The sequence below is a fragment of the Haliotis rubra genome, unplaced genomic scaffold, assembly GCF_003918875.1.
Source record: "Haliotis rubra isolate DU_JTF1 unplaced genomic scaffold, ASM391887v1 Scf185, whole genome shotgun sequence".
In the NCBI taxonomy this organism is placed as follows: Eukaryota; Metazoa; Mollusca; class Gastropoda; order Lepetellida; family Haliotidae; genus Haliotis; species Haliotis rubra.
Window position 1 is genome coordinate 1,036,729 of NW_025765836.1, and position 24,068 is coordinate 1,060,796.

Consider the following 24,068-nt stretch of genomic DNA (forward strand, 5'->3'; position numbering starts at 1 on the left):
GGACCCTCCATTTTGTATCCTTTGTGATGAAAGAGTCACCGTCAAGCATCTCTTGCTTGACTGTATTAAATATTCCACCATAAGGGATAACTATTTCAAATCACGAACTATGAAGGATGTTTTAAATAATACCAGTTCTCATTTTGTTTTAGCATGTTTAAACGAAATAGATTTGTTGAATAATTCGTAAATAGATAAATATTTTATGATTGGAAGTTTAAATTAACTCAGATTGTTAGTGGCTGTATCCTCAAACGGGGTTAAAGTGCTGTAAATTTATTGACCTCCTGAGAGGGTACGTAAGTCCCAAAACATTCAAGTTAAATTGAAGCACTCCACTTTTTAATCTTAGAATATGTGTGATTTTAATATATGGCTAAATTTGTCTCAATAGCTAACGGCTGAAGGGATGATGCAAATCCAGCTAGGGCCCATGCAGGAAGCCAATGTACTGTAAGTCCCCATGGTCCCTAGTATGGTGATCTACCTTCAGTGGTTGGCAATCTGTATCCTGTTTTTATATTGTATTGTCATCTATAGTTAAACTGTTTTAGATTTAATTACTTGTTTTAAATTCATATATGTGATAATCTAGTCATTTTACTGTCCTTCGTTAACAGGTTTTTATAATTTACCATCAATAACTATGTATAACAATTAATTGATCTCGTCACGATATGGCTGAAATATTGCCGATGTGACGATAAATTGTAACTCACTCACTCACTTAATTTTCAACGTGGCCAAGTGGACCGCACTAGGAGCAAAAGTCAACGTGGCCAATTTCACCTCAGGAGTAGTAGAGTCAACATGCCCATGTGAACCTACCTTCCAATAGTGAATGTCCCCAAGTGTTCAGCAGCTGTAGCATTTGGTGTCTACATATCACAACTATTGACCGACAGTTCAGAAAACTCTTAAGTTTCTATAAAGATTCTATCAAGAGAAACACGTTACTTTTGCTGAACTGTTGTTGAGGTCATTCAGGATTATAACATTCAAAAGAAACTGTCAAGATCTGTTGTGAACACAGGGTGTTTTATTTTAGCATGTGTTATCCACGTCGAGGATCCGTGTAATTGTGTAATTTCTATTTGATAATATTTCATTGACTACCGCGTTTAGTTTAATTACCGCGTTAGTACTCGAGAATCCCTACAAATGTTGTGAGGTGTTTTGCTCTACACATCTTTAATTCTTCAGTCTCTTGAAGATTTTCCACCAAGGACATCAGTGTTTACCCGTTGGGGTGTTAAGTGGTATATTTATAGATACCTAAAATAGAATCAAATTAATCTTTGAGCAAAGATTGGGTAAGGGGAAAGGATACACACCCTCTCGAAGTCAGCCAGTGACAGGTTGTATTAAATCAAAGATGTTGTTGATATTACGCGACCCGGAACAGAAATAAGGGAGGGGCCCCTCAAGTAGTATATATATCAAAGACAACGACATCGTGTGTGTATTCTCATACTGATCTTTCTGGAGGGCAATCTGAAACATATTTGGGTAAGTATCTCTGGCAAAAGTTGGAACCAACTTTTATCATGGGTGGTTGTTGTGTATAGCGCGCCCAACTGTACATCTGAGATTCCTTCAGTGATGTTAACCTTAGAATGTTTCTTATTTGTATTATGTCTTTTTGTGGCTTTTTATCCAGTTTGCAGGTGTGATTATTTACGTAAATGCAAACATACATTTGGACACTCGCATTTATGCTATCTATTCCAAGTGTCAGATATATACATATGTTTCCAAGGATATAGGTTTACAATCTTTTGAGTTGGTTTCGCCATATTATCGATATTGATTACTCCATGAAGTTTAAGTTTTAATTTTAGAAATCGAGGTAACACTACCTTATATTTCATTAAAATATAGCATGCTACTGGTAGGTTTAGCTTCGTGTAAGTAAAAAGTAATCTGTTTTGAAAAGAGAAGATCCTCGGAATATTTTGATTACTAGCTCTTATCAGCTGACCTAAGATATAGGATCGTATTTTAGTTCTACTTAAAAACTGTTTGGCCTAATTCAGATGGGAAAACACCGAATGGGTCTGTTAAAGACTCTCACCATAATAGCAATGTCAGCAACATAGCCGGGCTAATTGGTTTTAACCAAAGTGGTTGGTGTATGTGGCTTGCATCATCTCGGATATTCCTCCCCGATTATGCAGACGGGTTGTGATACCACTGGAGTACTGTTAAACGGTGTTAAACCCAACTCGCTCACTCTAACGTATCTAATGGCATGTTCACCTGTTACAAATGATATGAATATGTCCTGCCTGTGCTTAAATATTTACAGTAAGCATGCAATAATTGTATTAAGTTACATATATAAAATATGTTCCCATTTACATGATTAGTCATTATACAAGTATGTTGTCTGCCTTTGCTTGTTTTGAAAGGTGTAGCTACATTATGTTCGCAAAATGCGTACGCAAAACAAATGTCAATCCGTCTTTGAGGTGTAAGGGCGACCTCAAAATGCCTTTTTGTGCACTTTAATATCTAAGTTTGATTCTAGCGGACTTCCACCAATCTCAAACATACAAAATGTTTCTTGTACAATGTTTCTTGCACATTTTGAAGCTAATAACTGACATTTAATGTGGTTTACGTAAAAACAGAAGTACCATTGATCACTTATTGCGTTTAGAATCATTTGTCAAAAACGCTGTAATTAATTAACAACATGCAGTGTCGATTTTTTCGATCTAGAAAAAGCATACGACACTACATGTAAATGCGGTATTTTAAAAGATTTACATGACTTTGGAATGAGAGGCCGTTTGCCTCAGTTTATATCCAAACTTTTATATGACTGGCAATTTCAAGTACGGGTGGGTTCTACCCTGTCTGATCATTATTATAGTCAGGATCATTGTTTAGTATAAAGATTAACAGTTAGCAAAGGTTTTAGAAAAGAATGGTTATTTGTGGAAGATTTTAACCTTTCTTGTCGTGGAAAAATATACATTCTATTAAAAGACAACTGCAGCTTTGTTTAAACAAGATTTATAAATCGTGTTTGGAAAATGGATTTAAATTTTCAAAATCAAAAACCTCAAATATAAATCAATATATAAACCTCACAAGGACCCAGACTTATTTAGATAATACACCCAAAGTGGTAAAAGGAGTGAATTTTTGATTTAATGTTTGATGAGCACTTGACCTTTCGACCTCATATTAAAGATTTACCTCTTCAACCCCCCGTTGTAGACCCGGGGGTATATTTGGTCCACCAACCCGTTTGCCGTGGGTTGCGCCCCTGTGTCGGTGGAGGACGGGAGTCTGGTGGTTGAGGGCACTGGTTCCAGGAATAGCGTTCCTTTGCCCAACACACCACTTCGGCCCTTACTTCACCTAGACGGGTGGTTGAATGGGCCCGGTTCAACCAATCGTCTGGTCATGCCAAGCCCTGTGCATTACTTGTATCTGCACAAATTGAATTATAAACTATATTTTGGACTTTAGGTCTTGGCTCTTTTTGTTTATACACTATCATTAGATTTTGAAATATGTCCTGGTTATTCTGCCTAGAGTCTTGTGCCCAGAAGGCGGTGGCTCATATGCATGGGCCAATCTGGTAGATTGATTAATTATTTACTCTATCTGTATGAGTATATCATCCCAGTATCCTTGGTGCTGCAAGTCGGAGATCCACTTGTATATATACTGAGTCAAAAACGAAACTTCACATTCTTTCTTCAGGGCACTATAAAAGATTAAGAGATGGTAAGGTGGTTAAATTGTTATTATTTTATTGCTGAGATCTGTGTGATGTACTCGATACACTGACAGTGCCATAATCAGTTCCATTAGGCTACACCGCCGTTCCAAAACATGGGTATACAGAATGTCAAGTCACAAGAATAAAAATGCGAAATTTCTCAGTTCAATATATAGTGTATGGCCGCCCCGCGCATTCACCACTGCCAAACACCGTCTCCTCATCGACTGCCTGATGCTTGTGAACACGTGGTTGGGTATTCTGCGCCATTGCTCTTGCAAGGCAGCGCCAAGTTCCTGCAAATTCTGAGGTTGGTTCCTAAGACCACGAAACCTTCTCCCAAGTGCATCACAAACGTGCTCTATTGGATTAAGGTCAGGGGACCTCGATGGCCAGTCCATGACGTTGATTCCAGCGTTTTGAAGGAAATTTCGTGTCAACATCGCGGTATTCGGCCGAGCATTATCATGCTGGAACTGTAGACCTGGGCCATGAGCCGCCATGAAAGAAACGAGTTCAGGGGTGAGCACCTGGTCGCTGTGAGGTTTCCACGGATGACCAGAAGTCGGGAACGGTTGTTCCCACAGAAAGCACCCCACACCATGCAAATTCTGCCCCGAATCTGTCGACTTCCTGTCCACAACATTGGGCATACCGTTCACGACGTCGTCTCCAGACTCTATGCCTGCCGTCCGCGAATCTGAGGGTTAATCTGCATTCATCGGCTAAAGACGAATCGATTCCAGTCTCTCTGGGTCCATCAGAGGTGACGTTGGGCCCACAGCAGACGTTGACGTTGATGAAACGGCGTCAATATTGGCCCACGATATGGACGTGGAGAATTGAGATTGGCAGCCCGCAACCGATTTCGAATGGCCTGTGAGGACAGTCGACCTCTAAACATCTCAGCCCTGGTTCGTGTAGCCGGCAGAAATCTGTCACGTAGGTGACGTAGGACGATTTGACGGTCTTCTGAAAGATAGGGATCCCATTTCGGATACATAGATGTATGATCAGAGAAAAATTATTCATTATTTTTCAAATTACATTTTGTGAAGTTTCTTTTTTGACTCAGTATAGCATTGTCTTTATGATACTCCGTGGTTGGTGGGGAGCTGGGATGATGAAACTCTACACCTCAACATGGAACTTGAAACCCCCATGAAAAAAACCCGTCAACTTGATGATCAAAGTACAACTGAAAGTTGTAGGCTATCCAAACAAATAGACTACTGGCCACGTTTTCTGGTAATTGAATCTCCAGATAAACAACCAATCAAACTGAACCCGTTTATTATCTCTAAAGCTATATATGGTATAGCAGGAGATGTCAAAAATATCAAGCGAATGAGATCTGGATCGTTGCTCATAGAATGTAGCAAACGGCAACAAGCAACCAACCTGCTTGCAACTGATACGTTAACTGGATCTCCTGTTACAGTGTCTATCCACCGGACCCTCAATTCAAGTAAAGGTATAGTTAGGGATAGGGATAATCTTTTAGAGGACATGACAGAACTTGACATCATGCTAGAACTTAAAGACCAAGGTGTCACGTACGTGAAACGATTTACTCGACGTCAGAACTCCGAAGTAATACCAACGAATACTTACCTGTTCTCATTTGTATCTCCAACTGCACCAAAATCAATCAAAGGAGGGAATTGTTGCAAGTTGAACTGTACATCCCAAATCCGTTGAGGTGCTTTAAATGTCAAAATTTGGTCACGGAATAAATTCTTGCTTAAATCCTATAACCTGCGCTCATTGTGGAGAGCAATCACACGTGACAGAAGACTGTGAACGCAACTATAAAAAATGTGTCAACTGTTCTGGCAAGCATTCGTCATCATCAAAAGATTGCCCAGTATGGAAGAGGGAAGTGGAGGTAAATATATTAAAGCATACGCAAAACATTAGCTATGCTGATGTGAAGAAACTCGTACCATCCTCAATCAAAGTGAGTCTTATGCTTCAATTACCAAAAGAACATCTCCGACTACAGCCTCAGTTGAATGTCAGACGGACTTAACATGGACCAAATCAACCTCTCCGGAACTTGTCCCGAAAGAAGACCTTGCACAACGAGGAGAATTTGCTACACAGACTGACTTGTTACCAGCTACATTGCTGTCCTCTCAATCTCGATCTGTGTCTTCTTCACAGAAGGGTTCGGCATATCCTAAGACACAATCAGATACAAGGAAAACTAACAGTGAAACTGCTCATGTAAAACATAAACCAGGTTCGTGTTCCTTCAAAACTGTAGATGAAAATCCAGTTAAACAAACTGTAAAAGGAAATCAAAAGTTCAACAGAATCAACCAAAGTGACAGACTTGCTAAGGGTTCAAAAGATGAGATCCAACTTTATAATAAGTTTGGATCCCTCGAAGATGGATGTATCTGAACACATCCATCTTCGGACGGGGAGTTTATCGCCTACAAAGCCGAGGCGAGGTAGGGCGCCAATAAATGCTCCCAAGTCATGAATCATTTGCAAAATATAATACAGTGGAATTGTAGAGGACTTAGAAATAATTTTAATGAAATCCAATTGTTGGTTCAGGATTTTAAACCGTTGGCACTCTATCTTAAACACACTGATACATTTGATTTAAGGCAGTACAAATGTCATCATTTATATTCTCCTCCAGGGGATAAAGCGACTGGAGGATCCACTATATTAGTAAGACAGAATATCATCCATAGTGATACCACTAAATACCAATCTTCAAGCTTCTTACTTTTACTTTGTGTTCTTTGTACATTCCACCGTCATCTGCTCTTCGGCAATCTGATCTTCAGATTCTGTATGATCAGCTACCTTAGCCCTGCATTATCATGGGCGATTTGAACGGGCACAACCCTCTATGGGGCAGTACAAGTACAAGCAATAAAGGCAAGGTCATTGAGGATTTTATTTCTAATAATGATTTATGTGTATTCAATGATGAATCAAGCACCTATTTACACCCTGCTACAGGAACCTATTCTTCCCTTGATCTGTCTCTTGTAGATTCGAATGTTTACAACGATTTTGAATGGTCTGTTCATGATGACCTTTGTGGAAGTGATCACTTCACTACTGTCCTAAAAGCGATCAAACCGGGTGATGATCCACCTTCATCACGTTGGAATTTTCCAAAAGCCAACTGGTCCTTGTTTGAAACAATGTGTGCGGAAAAATTAATACCGGACAATTTTAAAAATGTATCAGATCCCATACATTTGTTCTCCACTCGACTGAATGACATTGCTGAACAAGCAATTCCTAAGTCCTCTACGAGTCCTCATATTCGTAAACCATGGTGTAACAATGAATGCAAACAAGCCAGGAAATGTAGGATGTAGGCAGAAAAATATTTTCGCCGACATCCTACAGGTCATAATTTGAGTAATGTTAAAATTACAAATGCAAAGGCACGTCCGGCATATAAACAAAACAAGCGCCAATCTTGGAGAAACTATGTCTCCAAAATTAGTTCACGCACACCAATGACTAAGGTGTGGAACATGGTTCAGAGAATAAAAGGTAAAGGGTTCAAAATCTGCTGTTCACCATCTTAAAGATGGTGACGACTTCATAACTGACAGATGTAACATTGCAAATAAACTTGGCGAAACTCTTGCCAAAAATTCTTCATCGGCAAATTATGTCCCTGAGTGTCAGAAATATCAGAAACAACAGGAAAAAAACAAACTTAATTTTGATTCCAATAACGGTGAAGACTACAATGAAGTGTTTTCATTGCATGATTTATATACAGCTCTTGAGCAAGCTCATGATACAGCAGCGGGTGATGACAATATCCATTATCAGCTACTAAAACACTTGCCTGAACCATGTCTGGCCACACTTTTAGATATATTTGACAACATATGGACGTCTGGAAAGTTTCCTACTTCGTGGCGTAATGCCATTGTAATCCCAATACCAAAACCTGGCCGGGATCATACTGACCCATCTAATTACAGACCAATCTCTTTAACGAGTTGTGTCTGCAAAACCATGGAACGAATGGTAAATAATAGATTAACTTGGTATCTTGAAACCAACAACCTTATAACAAATATTCAATGTGATTTCAGGAAAATCGTAGTACCATTGATCATTTGGTACGTTTAGAATCCTTTGTTAAAAATGCTATAGTAAATAAACAACATGCAGTATCGATCTTCTTTGATCTTGAAAAAGCGTACGATACAACCTGGAAGCATGGCATTTTAAAGGATTTACATGATTTTGGTTTAAGGCGTCGTTTACCTCTTTTATATCACGGTTTTTAACAGACAGGCAATTTCAAGTCCGAGTTAGTTCAACACTGTCTGACCATTATAATCAAGATCAGGGTGTCCCACAAGGAAGTATTTTGTCTGTCACACTGTTTAGCAATAGGATCAACAGTTTATCCAAGGTTTTAACTGATTCAATTGACGGGTCATTATTTGTGGATGATTTGAACATTTCTTGTGGCGGTAAAAATATGCCGCATAAGGACAAAATATGCATACTATTGAACGGCAACTGCAGTTCGATTCTCATTTAAATATAATAAATAAATGGTGTCTTGAAAACGGCTTTAACTTTTTCAAGTCAAAAACAAATTGTCTACACTTTTGTAGAAAATATAAGCCGCATAAGGACAAGGACCCAGAACTTTCTTTAAATGGCACTCCCATCAAAGTTGTCAAGGAGGCCAAGTTCTTGGGCCTAATTTTCGATTCTCATTTAACCTTCTTGCCACATATCAAATCCCTTAAAGCTAAATGCCTGAAGGCACTCGCTTTGTTAAGGGTTGTTTCCAATTCTAAGTGGGGGAGGTGATCAAACTACCTCTATTTTTACAGCAGAAGCAAACGCCATATTAACATATTAACCCTAGGGTCCATGCAGGTAGCAAAGGTATTGTAAGTCCCCATGGTCTCTAGTATGGTGATCTACCTTCAGTTGTTGGCGATCTATAGCCTGTTATATTGTATTGTCCAAATAGTGCTATCAGTTTTAACTTTCCACACTAGTTTTAGTTGTAATTGTGATATTCTAGTTGTTTAACTGTCCTTCGTTGACAGGTTTTCATAATATACATGTCTTCAATTTCAATGTCACATATGTTCTCTTCACGATATGGCTGAAATATTGCCGATGTGACGTTAATAACAACTCACTCACTCACTCACTCACTCACTATTAAAGATTTACAAAATAAATGCCTGAAGCCCTTGATTTGCTGAAAGTTATCTTTAATGATACATATATAAAATAAGTATATAAGTATAAGTTACATGATTAGTCAATATACAAGTATATCGTCTGTCTTTGCTTGTTTAGAAAGGTGCAGCCACATTATGTCCGCAAAATGTGCACGCAAAACAAATGTCAATCCGATTTTAAGGTAACAGGGCGACCTGTATCAGTCATTATTATTTATCAACATAGCAATACAGAACATAACGGTATTTTGCGGTTGCACGATTTTGCCATAATATTCATTTGCATCTTTCAATCAGGAATGACAGTATACTGAAACGCATTTCTATGTCATGTTCGTTATGTTCTCTTGTCTTAAAGCCTGCACACGTTTGTTGTCAGCAGTATATACATGTATGCAAAAATGTATCCATTTTATTCTCACCTGATACAGACACCGCCGTACCACAATGTCAAGACTACTGCAACTTCTTGGAATCATTGGCATTGCTGTTGTAAAGGTACAGTCCACGATAGGTAAGTGCGTGCGTGCGTGCGTGCGTGCGTGCGTGCGTGCGTGCGTGCGTGCGTGCATGTGTGTGTGTCTGTAAAGGGACACAAATACTGAGTTCGTTTAGGGTGAATTCAACGCACGAATTTGTTTAATGATAATATTTTGCGGATTTCTAAATATATAAACTATATATAGTTATATTACACACTATATGATACTCAGGCGATACTGATCAAGAACATGCATGCAATAAACAACACCTTTATCTTTATAATGCTCTCATGAGTGAGTGAGTATAGTTTTACGCCGCTTTGAGCAATATTCCAGCAATATAACCGGCAGGGGACATCAGATATGGGCTTCACACATTGTACCCATGTTGGGAATCGAACCCGGGTCTTCGGCGTGACGAGCGAACGCTTTAACCACTAGGCTACCCCACCGCCCCTGTGCTCTCATGCAGGTAAGACATTATTTTGTGGCTCTTTGCTTCACCAATGTATAATGGCCAAAGGATGAAACTGCTTTGAACACATCTGCATTGTTGATTCATCCCGAATAAGACCCTTAGTCTTGCGGTATCAGGTCATTCTCTTTGTATTTGTCAATGTTATTTATGGTCTGCTTTTCGTTTTACTTTTTCCCTCCCAACTGTCTGAACACCGCTATTATATAAATTGATTAATAGTCCATAACCATTGCATGATACTGATGATTGCAGAATTTAACTGCTTACGGACGAGTGATACGTGTACAACTGGCAGCTGTGATACCAACGGAGACTGCACGTGTACAGCTCCTAATGGGCTGTATAACTGTGGAACAGGTAGGCGTTTGTAAACGTCCTTTGAAATCATGTTGACGATGATGATGATGGAAAAATATGAATACATTTTGAATATGAAATCAATGCATGATATTGAATCAAGGATTAGTGAAACTTGTTTCCTGTTGTACTCAGCGTACCCAGCAATATTGAGCTGGTCGGTGGTCATGATGACATTCATCAACCAAGTCAGTTAGTCTACGTTAGTCGCCTCTGACGACAAGCAATAGTTGCTAAAGACCAATTCTAACCCTGTTCTTCAAGGCGGAAAACTATAAACATTCAACAACAAAATTGTATATTCTGAATATTTATTCATATATCTAAATAGGAAAGATATGGAGTTAGATACGACTAACCACATAGTGAATACACTGTGGTACCTAATCATAGTTAAAAGAGTTAAGTATACATTCCTACATTATCCTACGCACTGTGATCGGACCTTGTGTTGGCGGTAAAGATCAACTTAAACTGCCCCACCTGTGACACACTAAACATGCAAAGGCAGCTCACTTGTTTACCTGGCAAACTATCGACACATATGGTACAAGTCAAAATGGGGAATTGTATTGGGCATGATTTTTTTGTCACCGATCCGCAAAACTTGGAAATGTCTTCCACACACGATTTCTCGTGACTTCAATGTTTGAGGTATTTTTGCTTTTATTGGTATACGTTTCAACATCATCTTGAAGGATTAAAACTTGTACTCCAAAATGACAGCACACCGTTCGAGATATTGGGATTCTGACAAAGGTTGTTATTGTCAAAAATTGAGAAGTCAACTGTAACCATATGACCAGTATAGAGCACTATGGTAGCCGCCAGGAGATGTGTTCTCATCACCAGCTGCCATGTCTACCTATTGCAACACGTTCCTGTAAAATCTGAAAGAAAAGGTGTTTGCTTAGGTTGAAAAAAGGATATTCTAGTACATAGGGAAGTTAGAAAGGGTTTTCTTTAAAGGTTTTTAAATATTGGAAACATTGTCCTTCACATATTGTAGCCGTAGGCACTGGTTGTGCATGTGAGAACACCGGGTCAATAGTAGACCCATTGGCGAAACTACAAATACTGAAACATGCTGTAACCATTAGTTACAGTTACAAACAGATGACCATATGCGGGGCGTTTATGAAGGAGAGGAGCCCTAATGATTATCCCTAATAAACGTTGTGAATCATTAAGACGCCCACAAATCCTCCAAACTCACACGAACTGTTACACATTTTCAAGTTCTAATTCCGTTCATGAGGTTCCTTTCGTCAGTGGATTAATACAGTACAGGAATTACGTCAGTTTTGAATCCTGTCAATGAAATATTGTATTGTTGATATGCAGATATACGCACTGTCCTATAGTGTCCTTGAATATCAGAAAGTTTGACATGGTAACAATAAGTACAACTTTTCAAAATGTAATAGTAATATTTTGGTGATTACTCGTAAAGAACTGTAAATGACTAAATATGAAATTATAGCATATATAAACATTAGACACTCGTTGGCGAAACTATAAAACTGAAACATGCTGTAACCATAGTTACAAACAGATGACCATATGCGGGGCGTTTATGAAGGAGAGGAGCCCTAATGATTATCACTAATAAACGTTGTGAATCAGTAAAGACGCCCACAAATCCTCCAAACTCACACGAACTGTTAAACGTTTTCAAGTTCTAATTCCGTTCATGATGTTCCTTTTTGTCAACGGATTAATACAGTACAGAAATTACGTCAGTTGTGAATCCAGTCAATGAAATATTGTATTATTCATATGCAGAGCTGCGCACTGTCCTTGAATACTAGAAAGCTGTTTTTTTCAGATATTGTATCCGTTGGCACTGGTTGTGCATGCGAGGGCACAGGGTCGATATGCAATTCAGGTGGTACCACGTGTGCTTGCACGGAGAAGTTCTACGGACCCAAATGCCAGTACAAAACATGTAGGTACACATTCCTCCTTTATATTTTACACTTTAACAGGTAAACGTTAACATCAGACAATTAACCCGTTTCATCCTTTGCTTCTCAGTGTAATTGCTCTGGATTTTTAGATGGATAAGACGTCTAGTCTTCCTTTCCACGATATTAAAATGACTGTGTTTAACATCCCAGTTTTGTTTACAAATACATAGCTAATGACTTCCTATGTAGAATAGTTTGTACCTTGTACACCTTGGTCATGAATATGTTACTAATTGTGATAGATGATCACATGATTAATTTGTTTATCGATGTCCTTTCGTTGTGACACAATAGGAAGACGTTCGTTTATTCACCCTTTCAGTTGCTGCACGAAAGATACGCTTCATAGATTAAAGCTGTAGCGATTCACCCATCACTTCCAAGTGTTGAAAGCGTGAATTATTTTAGGTTGTGTAGCAATAGTGATGACAAGTGGTTTTATGGGACCTAGCTGAATGGCTGCCTTGACAGACACTGTTCTGACGGCAAAGATAACACCTGATGCAGTCACTGGAAGCATCAATTGTTCACGTTCATTTAAATCATTTAACAGGCTCGGGTTTTGCTGCCATTGTGAACACTATTTAATTCATTCCATGACGTGGCAGCTCAATGACAGTGCGCTATAATTAGGACTGTAATTTATCTATTGACTAACGACCAGTCACAGGAACGTTTACTCAGTCTTTTCCTGTGGAATTGCAGTGGATGTTAGTTGTTCGGCAGCTGGCTCACACATTCTGAACGTCAACGTACCGGGTACCCCAACGTGTTATGTGAAGGGGTTTGAGAGCACCTGCAGCTTTTCTACGACTGTGCCCACCGGTGCACCAACGGGCTGGAAGGGAGACTTCCTGGAAGCATCCCTGACAGATGCCACTAACTGTGGATCGCCGACAGAAACAACGGTTTGGAACGACTGTTGTAGCTATTATGCTCTTATAAAAAAATAATCATGCATATAGATGAATGACAACGTGATGTAGTAATGCATATGTACACGGCACCATCCTCCCTAAATCTGAAACATGATTATTAATCATTTGTCGTCATTTCTAAAAACATTCAACAATTAGGTCATATAATAATAAATTTCAGGATGCCGATGGCGTGAAGACTAAGTGCTTTACAGTGATTTGCCGGTACGAACCCTCTTATCTGACTGGAGTCGACTTTGAGGCCGAATTCTGCTGCGGCGATGACAAGAAAACAGTTACTAGCGAGCTCCTGTCCTTGACAGAAAAGTGAGTGTGATTTCGTGTCTTTGTCTTTATAAACATACTTCAAGGTTACAAAAACCTGTGGCCATCAGTTGTGGACGAGCCCGTCATAGATAGCAACGTTAATGTAATGGAAGTACCAGAAAAAACGATGAAATAAGTGGATTCTCCTCTTTCCGACAAGTATGAGCGAGGAAGTGATTATAGTGTAACGGCGCAGATAGTAGTAGTGGGGTGGTGGGTGGTGGTGGTGGGTGTGTGTTTGCTGCAGATGCGGCTTAGAAGCTTATTGTTATGAAATAAGTTCCCCAGCCCCCCTTAAAAACGGCGATGGTCTAGCGCTGTGTTTCATGTGACGTCCCGAAAACGCTAAATACGATAACATGTATCTCTTTTTGGTTATCTCTTTATTCGCACTGCAATCGTCTAGGATAAACAGCTTCGATTCTCCCTCGAACTTCACGTGTAAGGCTCACAACCAGTCCTGTAAACGTACTCCCGGGTCGATTGTGTACACCTCCGAGTCGTTCATCACCCACACTCTCTCCGTGTACGTTTTATTGATGCGTATCGTAGGGCAAAGAATCACGATATGATCGAACACATTCCTAATAGTACCCTTCCAGCATGTACAAGACGAACACGGTCTTCCCGCATCCCGTCTGACTGCACACGATGGCGCAATGCGGATCGAGAGGCAAATCAATAGATGGCATGCACGAATCTTCCATTGTCTATATTAAGCTGTGCATCCATGATAAATAAAGGTTTAATTTACCCGCGGTCACGTGGCTCAACCAGAACCTGTGGGCAGTCGTCGTTGGTGTGCTGTACGTCGCCACTAAAGAACATCGTGTCCTGGTTGCTGGGCTTGTTGTCGAAAACGGTCACGTGGCTCAGCCAGAACCTGTGGGCAGTCCTTGTTGGTGTGCTGTACGTCGCCACTAAAGAACTTTTATCCAAATGAGACACAATCCGACGGCGAATCCACCGACCACAAGCGCCGTTTTGCGGTCGAGGTGTTGCTGATGTTATCAACCGCCGATGTGGGGCGTGGTGATGGTGCAGGTCGAACGCTGGGCGGCTCTGGGGGTGGCAAGACTATACCCGTTTAGCTGGTACTCATGGGTGGTGTGACTCGATTCGCGTTTACATCGGGATTGACACCCAGTTTCTGATCGGCGGTCGCGATGACAATTTCGTTGTTGTAGCCCACCACTTTGTGGATCCTCACTCGCATGTCGCTCGGAGCCATGTACAGTCCCATGCCGAACATGTAGTCGACTTCCCACCGGCCGAATTACAACGTGTCCTGGTAACGCCAGATTGCACTCGGTAAATCCACCGGTCTGGTGATGGCGTCCTCGACGTTCGACACGAACTGTTTCTGTGCGTCGTAGTCCGTCCTTTAACCCATGATGCCGGAAAGCTTTTGCTACTGCGCGACAAGCAGCGCCCACACGTACGTTCGAATCGAATCGTTCAGACTGACAACACAGGGACGAGTTAACCCCTTTGACGTATCCAACATATATACTTTCCAATCGTCTTCAGCGTATTGAGGCTGCTCCACCTTTTGAACGGTGAAAGCAACATCGCCTTTAAAATTCATATGATCATCTCGCCATTCATTACTCGACAGAGCAAAGTCCTGTCGGAGCCAACCACTTTTCAGTAAACCATTACTGACTTCTTTCACGGATTTCGCTCCACTGTACGGAATGCCCAACCCGTGGATCTACCCGGTATACGCCAATCCGTGTTCGGATCGATTTGCAATCACCACAAATCCGTTCATAATTTGTTCGATACATCCCACGTCTTGTCCTGCGGAATCGGGGTGCTTATCTCTTTCAGGATGCGTCTGATCTGGTAGTACACATGAAAATAAAACACGGACCGCATCGGGTTGTTAAACCATGTGTGGACTGCCTTGACGTTCGTGACCGAAAGCCTATACTTTTCAAATACATCGATAAATCGAGCTCGAAAGTGGGAACCGTCCTTCGCATCCACCACGATTTTCATGTGCATGAGATCAGTAGCACTTAAATTATCGCTTTTAGGATAAATCATTCCCGGCTTGTACTTGGGTGTAGCCATATTGAAAGTATACCACAGTGTCTCGTATATGTGTAACATGTACGCCATGCTCCAGAGAATCACGAACGGCGAGCCCCTTTTACTGCTGCACGCGATCGATAACACATTGTGGGACCTCGAAGACGCTCTCTGCGATCTCACCTACAACAAGCTATTCATCGATGGAAATCGCCACGAGTTGTCTGACGGTTATTACAGCGTGTGCATGCTCAACGGCGAAATTTTCAAACCCATTGGAGACAGCCCTTAAACTCAACGAGTCGAATGGTACGCTGACGTTCACGAATGGGGAAAAATCCATCCGATTCGGTAGGCCCTTGGTGAGAATGGTCAGGTTTCCATCGAACAACGTACAACCCCGAGACACCATCACGGGTCCGAAATTACCGAGCCTCATGTCTATCACGAGGTGTTCGTTCATCTCAACAGGGTAAGCACGACCGATAATATTCAAGTCGAACGTCCTTCCACGTTGCTGAGAGCCGTTCCGGTGAAAACGGAAAAGTGCAAAGACGGCAGAACGGAATCGTTTTCGACCTTGCAGTACAGAAAGTTAACATCACGGAACTCAAACTATCTGTTTTAGATATAAAACATAAACCAATGCATATCGGCTATCTAAGCTCCACGCTGCACATCAAACAATGATGACTCAAGCTTCGGGTCCCGAACGATCATACAAATTAGAAAATGCCCTACCGCAGCAATCTCCGACCTCAGGGACACGCATGGCTTCGACGACCCCGTATACGCTTTAGAATTAAGAAACAACACTTACAGGCGAGCAGAAGTCCGTGGTGGTGGTGGTGGTGGTGCTAACCTAAGAGATTTACACGATGTCGTAACCGGAGGCCTCAGGAAAAACACCCATTACAATCTCGTCCTCAACGACAATAACAACTGGATGATGGTCCGGCATTCCATGGCCATCTAGGCGATTTAGACAATGTCAAGACCAAAGGTCTCTTAAAAATCACGTTGTACTAGTTCGTACTAGTTCGTCCTAACCGATGATAACCAATGGACGTTGATCTCCTCCCAAATCGACTGGCTACTCGATATCACCCTCATTTCTCCCTACATCTTTGTGGAAAACACGGACCGCATCGGGTTGTTAAACCATGTGTGGACTGCCTTGACGTTCGTGACCGAAAGCCTATACTTTTCAAATACATCGATAAATCGAGCTCGAAAGTGGGAACCGTCCTTCGCATCCACCACGATTTTCATGTGCATGAGATCAGTAGCACTTAAATTATCGCTTTTAGGATAAATCATTCCCGGCTTGTACTTGGGTGTAGCCATATTGAAAGTATACCACAGTGTCTCGTATATGTGTAACATGTACGCCATGCTCCAGAGAATCACGAACGGCGAGCCCCTTTTACTGTTGCACGCGATCGGTAACACATTGTGGGACCTCGAAGACGCTATTCATCGATGGAAATCGCCACGAGTTGTCTGACGGTTATTACAGCGTGTGCATGCTCAACGGCGAAATTTTCAAACCCATTGGAGACAGCCCTTAAACTCAACGAGTCGAATGGTACGCTGACGTTCACGAATGGGGAAAAATCCATCCGATTCGGTAGGCCCTTGGTGAGAATGGTCAGGTTTCCATCGAACAACGTACAACCCCGAGACACCGTCACGGGTCCGAAATTACCGAGCCTCATGGTCTATCACGAGGTGTTCGTTCATCTCAACAGGGTAAGCACGACCGATAATATTCAAGTCGAACGTCCTTCCACGCTGCTGAGAGCCGTTCCGGTGAAAACGGAAAAGTGCAAGGACTGCAGAACGGAATCGTTTTCGACCTTGCAGTACAGAAAGTTAACATCACGGAACTCAAACTATCTGTTTTAGATATAAAACATAAACCAATGCATATCGGCTATCTAAGCTCCACGCTGCACATCAAACAATGATGACTCAAGCTTCGGGTCCCAGAACGATCATACAAATTAGAAAATGCCCTACCGCAGCAATCTCCGACCTCAGGGACACGCACGGCTTCGACGACCCCGGGGGTCGAAGGCAAAATATACGCTTTAGAATTAAGAAACAACACTTACAGGCGAGCAGAAGTCCGTGGTGGTGGTGGTGGTGGTAACCTAGGAGATTTAGACGATGTCGTACCCGGCGTCCTCAGGAAAAACACCCAGTACAATCTCGTCCTCAACGACAATAACAATTGGATGATGGTCCGGCATTTCATGGCCATCTAGGCGATTTAGACAATGTCAAGACCAAACGTCTCTTAAAAATCACGTTGTACCAGTTCGTCCTAACCGATGATAACAAATGGACGTTGATCTCCTCCCAAATCGACTGGCTACTCGATATCACCCTCATTTCTCCCTACATCTTTGTGGAGTCGAAGGATCATTATTTAACAAAAGTCCTCAATAAGGGGGATTCTCATTGCGGCTTACGTCCAAACGCAACGAAGGAGTATTATCATGAGCCTCATCTAGAATAAAGCGGGTCATTTGCTAGCGAGTCGACCGGATAGTCAAAATACGAGTTTACAGACATGACCGATTTCACACAAGGGATTCCAAACAATTCTACACTTTATATTGAAGTCTTTCTCGGGGAGGCATCACCCGACCGAGATGTTGAAATTATAATTGGAATAAACCTCCGTTGGCCACGAAAACATCAAAATCACGTGTGCTCGATTTACATACAGAAAAACGTCAATGCTTACACGAGTTTCGAAGGCGTAACGATTAATTTTGAGAATAAAATCGTGCTCACAAGGATTTTTCTACCGTCAAAAAATCCATCTCATCAACGTAAAGTTTACGCACGAGAAATCGTCTGAGAATCAATTGAAGACTCTTCCATAATACGAGCATAACCATGGGCGACGTGTCAAACCCGAATCAAATCCCCACCATCGCGTTCTCCGATCTCGCGGACACACGAGAATTCGAAGAACCCGGTATGGAAAACACCTTGTACGTATTGCACTTACAAAACAACGTGTACCAACGTCGAGAAGTCATCATCGAATTGAACTTGATCATCAATATCGTCCTGACCTACCCCCTATCTCATCATGGATGAGGATGGTGATGTCATCAAACTGAAAAATAATGGGGCTCTACTGGATGGTTTTAGTCCATTCAACGAAAAGATGGTGTACGTATCAACGTTACCAGATCGAACAGGTAATATGGTAGTCACCCGTCCGGAACCCAAATAAAAACTGATGCGATTGAAAAAAAACATAATTATGAAATCCCAGAAACGTGGATCAGAGCGGTACCAGGTTCTACAGTTATTATTGAAGTTCATCTGAGAGATGACCCCGCAAAAGATGAACCAATTCTAAATGGGTTAAAAATACGCTGGTATGACCGCCATCATTATAAACGTTGTCATATTTATAAACAACCAGGAAGAGCCCCCACCACAAGCCTCGAGGGGGTCATGGTTTTCCTAGAGCCACTCATTTTACTCGACTACATTCATTTATCCGAGCACATGCACCTCATCAGCTTAAAGTACATTAATCAAATATTGACGGTGGATCAATTGAAGCTTATTTCCTAAACTGGTAATATGCTCAAGATGGGATTGTATCCGGCCATGGACAACGTGGCTCAAACGCTCCAAACCGTGGATGGATTTCATTTGCGACAAATCAGCAAAATTAAACACCAATTGGAATGAGAACGCGACGTGCGACTCGGATTGCACAAAAAATACCATCGAGCCGTCAATGCCATCGACGGTGTGGACACATCTCTCGTGGCAGCTAGCACGGGATTAGGCGTAGCAGGCGTTGGCCTATTATCCACCATCGTGGCCCTTCCCGTCGTCCTCGTGTTAGAAATAACCGCCGGGGGTATCGGGGCAGGCGGGAGTAGCCCTTAATTTCATTTCACTTCGTCTGCAACGGAAAGTGCTGAAGCATGACGAGATCAGGGTTCTGGCCGAAGCCAAGTTAAACAAGATCAACGATCATATTTCCACCCCGATCACCGATAGCAGATCTCCGAGGAAGAGTTTCGTTTGGTGATGTCGGAAATCGCGAAATACCACCGAATGAAAGAAGAGATTCGAACAAAGACTCGGAAAAACCGCTGACTTCAGCGAAGACGAGAAAAAAACGCTCATAGAACAGGGTTGATAACAAATCATTTAAACCTTCCTGACAAAGAACAAAGATCTCATCAAAGATTCACCTTAAACTGTTTTGTTGATGTAAACATAGCCTAGTAAAAAATAATAAACCCTCATCGTACTACTACTTTTCAAGAAACCCACATTAGGTCAACCCGGCCGTAGGCAGTCAGGCGAGAGCAGCTAGGCAACAGCTACTGTTTAGATCAATGCACATCAAGCAAACTGTTTTTGGTTGATTTTAACATTGCTATATATAACTCATACGCTTTCCAAACTTATGTAACCCAATTTTAAAATAATTGATTGTGGCTTCTAAAAATGTTTTCAGCGTCTGGTTTCAAACATCTTCTTCACTACAATCAGCCAACAACCCTATAAGGCACACTGTGTGCCTTGCTTTGTATTCAATACCCGCGTGACAGGCCACAGCCAGAGAAATACTCTGACGTCAGGTCTAGACGGCAGTCGCTGGATTACGAGTCTTACGCTCTACCATCACACCGCCGTGACTACCGATCAGTCAATATTCGGAACTTTGGGTCCAGGCTGGCGGCACACCGAAGGATGCCTCTCGTTAGACCATCGCCGTTTTTAAGGGGGCTGGGGAACTTATTTCATAAAAATAAGCCTCTAAGCCGCATCTGCGGCAAAAAAACCCTCTACTACTACTGCGCAATTATCAACCACATGCATCAACCAAATGAGCGAGTCTGACCTGCCGATGCTTTCAGTCACATCTTAGGATAAGCAGTCAGTCTTAGTCAGTCGCATTTTAGGAATTGCTGAAGATTAATTATTATCACGGGTTGCATTGACCGACACGATACACACAAATCGAAAGATAAAAGCGTATGCCAATGTTAATATGGTAGGAAATTTCTTAATCATAAGTCATATTAGAACTTTGTATTCATCAATTTTTCAAATGTCCTCATTTCAGTGGACTGCTTACAGCAAACGTTAATGCAGACCCTGCCGGGGCTAATGTCGTGACAGTTGTGATGAAGAACGGTGCTGACGCCTCTATTGCTACTGGGTCTGCAGTTGATATCGGTTCGACGGTTAAGCTGGAATTCACACTTGATTCTGCCACTGGTATACATTATTTTATATCATGTATATTTACATCATCACAACCTCTCTGAATGTCATTCTCTGCTTAGTAACACAGGAATACCTCTGTATATGTCATAACATATTTATCATCCAAGGCCCAGAAGAAGTTTATTGTTTTCGTAACTTTATAGAAATACCGACGTGTTTTTAAGCCCGAGTTTAATATTTTGTTTTCAATTTAAGGAAATATTGAACTGCCTTTAATGTGGACCCATGTCTCATTATCATCAGCGAAATCCAGATATAAATATGATATATCTTGCATATTGATATGATGGTACTCCTAAATTTTATTGACTACCTCGATGATTCTAAAATGTTACAAACAGATTTTGCTGCAATACGTGTGCTTTCGTGCAAAGCCAAAGACGGTGGATCTAATGAAGTTGAATTTATTGCAAACAGGTACGTTATAGATCAAAAGTATACAAATAAATTAATTTTACTATCGATAACTTTCATTTCTCGCATCAAAAGCCTAAATTTTCACTTGAATTCTTTTACTGCAGTTGTCCCACAAAGACTTTTGTTCAAGGCACCTCGCGTACAGGTGGCAGTCCAGTCATAATTGAGACAGAAGCTATCAAATTCACAGGAAGTATCACCGTCACTTACGAGTGTTCAGTTCTTATCTGCAGACAAATGACCGAATGCGCATTGGTAAGTACATGTACATGATACGAAGTTACTGTCATTTTTGGTGATGTGGATTGAATATGGAAACTGATAGTCAGTAAGTGGGCTTCTGAGCCAGATAATGTCACGGGAACAGACTAATGACGACATAAGGTTTATGATGTGCAATCTGGGTGACTGTCTTACTCAGCGATGGATTAAATGTTTGTTCTAAACTCGAAAATATACACGAGTGAAGCTTAAAATTAAATAAGGATGACAGGAAAATTCAAACGTTCAAGAAAAATATTTTCAGTTTTTTGACCACAGCGCTATTCAAAGCTATGTACTGGTTTAAATGAACACTTGAATTTTCCAGATCCTGTATTTATATACTCTTCAGTATATAACGATTGTGTCGGTTAAATACAGATTGATCGATCAAGTTTTTATTGTTTTCTAATTATATTTTTGTTTTTAGGTAACCTGTACTGATGGAGTGTCCGGTTTCGGGCGTAAGAAGAGAGAAATAACCGCCTCGTCTAACTCAACAGAACAAAAAACGGTTGTGACATATATCAGAGTCAACGACCCATTTGCAGCATCGGAGGGTAAGTCATTATCAACAATGACGAATCAGTTAATTGTTACATCAGAAGAGCAGGGCATGCTCAATAGCTTGGCGAACACTGGTTTTCAGTGATCCAGCCATACAATTTTCACTGCTACTTTGCCTTTTACACTCAATGGAATCGGTGAGGCAGATAATCCAGACTGGTTATTCTCTGACGCTTACGCTTATATTACATTGTTTGTATTCTTTGTGAACATCATTCGAAAAGAAAGAAAATCTAAAACATTATTCTTTTTGCTAAGAGGGCCCATAACACCCTGAATGTATCAATCTTATTCACACAAATTATTATGTATGAAACTATCTCCTTCCAGTGAAGAGTGCTGTTCAAGACGCTGTTGCACAGACTGGTGCCATCAATCTAACAGCCGCAGTGATTGGTCTGGCTGTCGTTGTCCTCGTCCTCCTTGGAGTCTGTCTTCTCCTTGGCGTTTGTCTCATCAACAGGCGGGCACCTGTTAAGGACATCCAAGGATAACATGACGGACTGTTTCTTTTACCAATACCGAATATAATAACTTTTCTAACGCTAAGAATAAAAACTATTTCAGCTCTTGTATTTTCACAGTTTTCTGATAAAGGCTTCTAAATTCCGTGTGTTGTTAAATTATTCTTTTGTTTCGGCCCTGGATTTCTTTTGTGCATTCACAGACAAAATCATGCTACAGAAATGTTGCATTCTTGCATTTGAACACATCGTTCATTTTCTGAAAAAAATATAAACTTGAATAGTTATTCAAATATACTACAGTCTTCTGTTTCAGATATGTCATGGTATATGAAACATTTCAGATAACCTTGTACATTATTAATAACAAAGAAATGTCATTTATTTTCGTTCGCTATGTACATCTGCGCAATTTACCTTCGTAACGTTCACTCTCTTGTGATCGCCATGTGACTTATTATTTGGGTTATAAATGTATGTGGAATATCTAATCAACCGAGGGATTCAATAAATGGTTAAAATATAATTTTTGTGTTGTTCATGAAAATACTTTTCCCTTTGCCAATGCAGGTATGCGGTAGGAATTTGTTAAAATGAGTGCTACAGGCATGTCATAAGATACCAAGTTAGTCTGAGGGTTCTCATATTCTAAAGGCGGTGGGTTTGAGTACCGAGCCGACACAGAGTTTGGGGGGAATGGAAGACCTCCATACTACAATCTTCCTGTACACCACACCTGACACACTGGCAGGATCTGATTTCGAGTTTTCAATATCTTAACCATGTATTATGTTCAAAAGAAATGACTGTAACTTATGTCTAAATCTTCAAAGACGATACAACCTTTTAATCATGATGTGATGATGTTCAACACACGTTGAGGGTAAACAAGAGCCAGGTACAGATTCAGTATTTTAAGTTGAGCACAAGAATAGACAAGGATTTGTAATTTGAGTAAGGGAAAACACAAGGACTTGTAATTAATAAATAAGGGCTTGTGACTTTTCATGTAAGCACAAACAAATTGCATACTAATTTATATTGACATATCCCTATTATTGCCACAGGGATGATATAGTAGCAATGACAATTACATGAATAATATCAGAGACGTTACCAGGTTCTTTGACAAAAGGGATTCCTAGTATCCTACGAAAAATGAAATAGATGCTTCCATATTCATAACAAATTTCAAATGAGAGGCGATTGTCCGAGTCGACAATATTACAAGGCTTTTACATGCATGAATGGATATCGCGAAAAAGTTGAGCATATCCTGCCAGACTGGTTTCACTCTCACAAACAAAATAAAATCCTGTCACTTGTTCACCTGAAAAGAACACACTTTCGTTAACATGCTATAAACAAAAGTCGGAATCGAGAAATATAGAAATGTCCTCCACATGTCTTCAATAACACTGATACTAAAGTTTGAATGTTTTAAGCGTGTTCTACACTTCGAGCACTTTTGCCTCACTTTGAAAAGAATAAGAAAGCCATGCTCGATTGTACCTCTAACGTAATGAAAGCGAGATACCAATGCCTGAAGCCCT

General features: G+C 40.9%; 1 protein-coding gene across 1 annotated transcript; it reads left to right on the plus strand.

The window, feature by feature from the left end:
- The first annotated feature begins 1,412 nt into the window (after nt 1-1,412).
- Nucleotides 1,413-22,730, plus strand: LOC124273864 (EGF-like domain-containing protein 1). The gene is made up of 11 exons (XM_046709186.1): nt 1,413-1,509; nt 9,384-9,466; nt 10,165-10,269; nt 12,098-12,217; nt 12,945-13,147; nt 13,338-13,483; nt 20,643-20,797; nt 21,148-21,223; nt 21,328-21,478; nt 21,915-22,044; nt 22,382-22,730. The coding sequence occupies exons 2-11, from the start codon at nt 9,400-9,402 to the stop codon at nt 22,543-22,545; spliced, it is 1,317 nt and encodes a 438-aa protein (XP_046565142.1). The 5' UTR covers nt 1,413-1,509; nt 9,384-9,399; the 3' UTR covers nt 22,546-22,730.
- The last annotated feature ends 1,338 nt before the right edge of the window (nt 22,731-24,068 follow it).